Source organism: Frankliniella occidentalis, unplaced genomic scaffold (assembly GCF_000697945.3).
Source record: "Frankliniella occidentalis isolate FOCC.00 unplaced genomic scaffold, Focc_3.1 Scaffold1, whole genome shotgun sequence".
NCBI lineage: Eukaryota > Metazoa > Arthropoda > Insecta > Thysanoptera > Thripidae > Frankliniella > Frankliniella occidentalis.
In genome coordinates this window covers 173,305-176,744 of record NW_026267131.1, presented here as the reverse complement: position 1 = coordinate 176,744, position 3,440 = coordinate 173,305, and the positions used below count along the sequence as shown (strand labels likewise).

Below are 3,440 nucleotides of genomic sequence, written 5' to 3'. Positions count from 1 at the left end.
CCCTTAATACGCGCCTGGAAATATGTGACGGATCCGTTATAGAAAACCAAACAAGAAAATTTCGTAAAGTCAAGATTCATTGAATTTTATTACACTTGTTCCCGTATTATTTTTCCTAATTGTGTAATAGTACAGTAGAAAATCAAGAACAATTTTGGGGTGAAAATTGAATTCCAAAATGTTTCTCGTGGCGTTGAAAACGTTGTGTCCTGTGTGCTGTCTGAGGTCCTGACTCGCCTCGCTATTTCGGCCGTGATATAAAGGGATTATGACACGGGCAAGCAGGCGCTTCCACGTAGTTGCCGCTTCCCTATTTCCCCTACACAAAATTAACGCACACACGTACACTCTCACGCTATTTCGCACAAATGCTCAATTGGTACGAAAATCAGACACGTTTCTTGTAAAAGTATAAAATTTTGCCCACAGGAATCAACGCATTAATAACGCACAGCCGGATACACTAGCAAGTTGCTAGTATCAAATTACATTGAAACAGCAGCATAAACCAATAAAATCTAGAGTCAGATGTGAGTGGTCTGCAACAGTAGTGAACTTTGATTTTTTGCGCACTTAAGAATTAAATCACTGGTAATCGTGTCAATGAACGCATGTCCAAAAAAATCAACTTTTTTATTTAAAGGTATTTTGACACGAAAACTATATATTCTGAAAATAGACCGAAATTCAATCGACTCGGTTTTTTGGACATACGTTCGTTGGCACAATTACCAGTGAAATGCAATTTGAACACTTTTTTTCCTAGTTGACACAGTTGGCACAAGCGGCGCAGGGCGCTGATCTCGTGTCGCTCGTCACGCGCTTTGCCGACGGTCTGCCTCGTTCGATTGGCCAATTCTGTCGTCTTTTGTCAGCACCATCGACTTTGCAAGGCAGTGGGCGTCCGAGCAAAAAAAAGAAGACCGCGAGTTCTTTGAACGGGAAGGAAGGGGATCATCTGGCAGCGACCAGCGAGTGATTCTCAAAGACAAGACCAGGATGTTCTCCCTCCTCTTTCTTTTCTCTCTTCTTTCTTTTCTTGCGGGCAAATCCATTTGTACGCAGGCTTTCCTGAGAGGTATCACCCCTAATTGAACGAGCGCGACAGCATGGTGACAGCCGTTCTGTGGCGGGGGCAAGGACCTCTTCACACCTCAAATATGGAGCCAACGTACAATTATTATTATTATTGTTTTTTTTTAAATTGTGAACGTGTTTCAGGGCCGTGGTGAGGGAGTTGGTGGAGACAGAGGAGGAGTTCGGCCGCGACATGCGACACGTCGTGGACCGCTACATGGCACCTGTCGACGCGCCCTCCGTGCCCAGGGTGGTGCGGGACAACAAGACCCTCGTCTTCGGCAACCTGAAGGAGATCGCAGAGTTCCACAACACGTAAGATGCTGCTGGCCACAGAGGCGAACAACACGGTGCATTTTTCTTGCGTCGCGCCTTTTTTTAGACAGCCCTTTATAGCCCGCCGCTGAAGCGGCACGCCCAGCTTTCCGTTCCAAAGCGTCCACGGACCTGAGCAGACAGCATAACTGTTCTGCTGCCCACTGCACACGACCTGTCGGCCGCTCTCCTGTCCCCCGAACAGCGATAAAAGCTGTCCGTCTCTAAAATAGAAGGCGGGACCGGACGGACAGGGGCCTCATAAAGACGCACTCAAATCACGAAATGGATGTCAAAGACACCATAAACCATTCGCCATTCTGTTTGGGCTTCGCGTTACTATAGTACTTAAATACACAAGTTTTGGTGGTTTCAAGTTTATCCGAGGTTTCAATGTTAGTAAACCTAAAGACCTTTCTGGCTGCTGATTATTTTCAAACAGTTAAGAGCAGTTAATATAGAAGAGGCACAATGACTATCAAAGCAGAAATTGTTGCCTCTGCAGTTTATTTTCCAGCCTCCATTTTTGGGGGGCTTGTGTGGTAAAATATATTTTCAGCCTACTTAATAATCCAGTGACAAAGAATTTCTTTTTTATTCTTTGTTGCAAATAACAATGATAAATGAAAGGGTGCTTTCGCGTTGACATTTTAAAATATTCTTTATGTTTAGTCAAAAGGTATTTAAGGGATTATCTGCTAAAAACCTTTGTATTTCAGGGTCTTGATTGAGGGCATTAAGTACTACGCCGACGAACCCCGTATGATCGGGAAAACCTTCTTACGACTGGTAAGCAAAGATAATAACATTACTTTACGTAGCCACATGATCCTTTGCTCCAACTTTACTCCCGTGTAGTTTGTTTTTTTCGCGAGCCACTTTTTCATCCACCAGCAAACGCAAACTGGGTTCCGGAAGTTGTGCGCCAAAACCGCATAGTCTAATTTGAGCCTTTTTTTTTCGACCGCGGGCGCTACTGTTGCGGTGGCAGCTGCTGCAGTGACTGCACCTCCCGCACCTGCTGCAGCTGCCGCAGCTGCGGCTGGGGGCGTGTTGAGCGGCACTGTTTACACGCCGGCCCATCACCCCGCGCCGCTCCGCCCCGCCGCACTGCCCTGCCCCACCCTGCCGGTCCTAGGGCCGCCTGCCTAGCCCGGTGCACTCTGAGAATAACGCCTGTCCCTTTCGGCCTTCCTAAAAAATTAGAAATAAATAAAAACGCGTTTTTATAAGGGGCGGGATTATTACATTACATTCATTATTTCCAGCATAGACTAGGGGGACCGCAACTGCAACTCCGGAGAAACTATAATTTTATTGCAGCCCTTATTATGGCAGTGTTTATGTTCTGTTCAATTCACATTCTTGTCCTCTAGGAGCGGGATTTCGACAAGCACGTCGCATACTGCAGAGACGAACCCCAGGCGCAGGAGTTCCTGCAAGACACGCCAGTGGCCAGGGATTTCTACGAGGTAAGCTCTGATTCAGGCTTTCTTTCTGCTGCGGGAAAAATGACTAAACCATCGCATTAGAGCGTAACTTAAATGCGCAATGAAATGGATTCTTAGACTGGATTTTGACCATTACAAACCAGTACACTTTGTAGATAACTGTGAATCATGAGCAAGAGCAAGCGAAGCTGTTATTGTTGATAACTTATTATTTTAGATATAGTCAGGACGAGAAACGTGATCTACTTGACTAACCAACAGTCAGTTGGCGGTTAGGGGGCAGTTTTCACTACAACTAGGCCACTTTCACGGCTTGAACAACAAACGACCGCGTTGATGAGTTTGTGTGTGTTTGTGAGTTTGTGTGTGCGTGTGTGTGAGGTGGTTTGTGGTGGGGGAGAGGGGGGGGGGTCTGACCCGTGCGACGGTTTGTGTGGCTGCATGTGTTGAAACCATGTGCAAGAACAAGCCCTGCAAGACGGTGAGACGTTTGAACCGAAAAGAACATGACAGACGAGAAAGAAAACAAGGCGTTTGTTGAGAGCAGCGGAACGCTTGGGTGCGACCCTGTTAGAGAGAGGGAGAGGGAGGGAGGGA

The 3,440-nt window shown here is 46.5% G+C and overlaps 1 protein-coding gene across 1 annotated transcript; it reads left to right on the top strand.

The window, feature by feature from the left end:
* Positions 1-1,221: 1,221 nt before the first annotated feature.
* LOC127751346 (obscurin-like) lies at positions 1,222-2,864 on the top strand (the record flags this gene model as incomplete). The annotated part of the gene is given in 3 exon segments (XM_052274814.1): positions 1,222-1,392; positions 2,112-2,181; positions 2,769-2,864. Coding segments are annotated over 3 exon segments (337 nt in total), but the record flags the coding sequence as incomplete, so codon positions are not given.
* Positions 2,865-3,440: the final 576 nt, after the last annotated feature.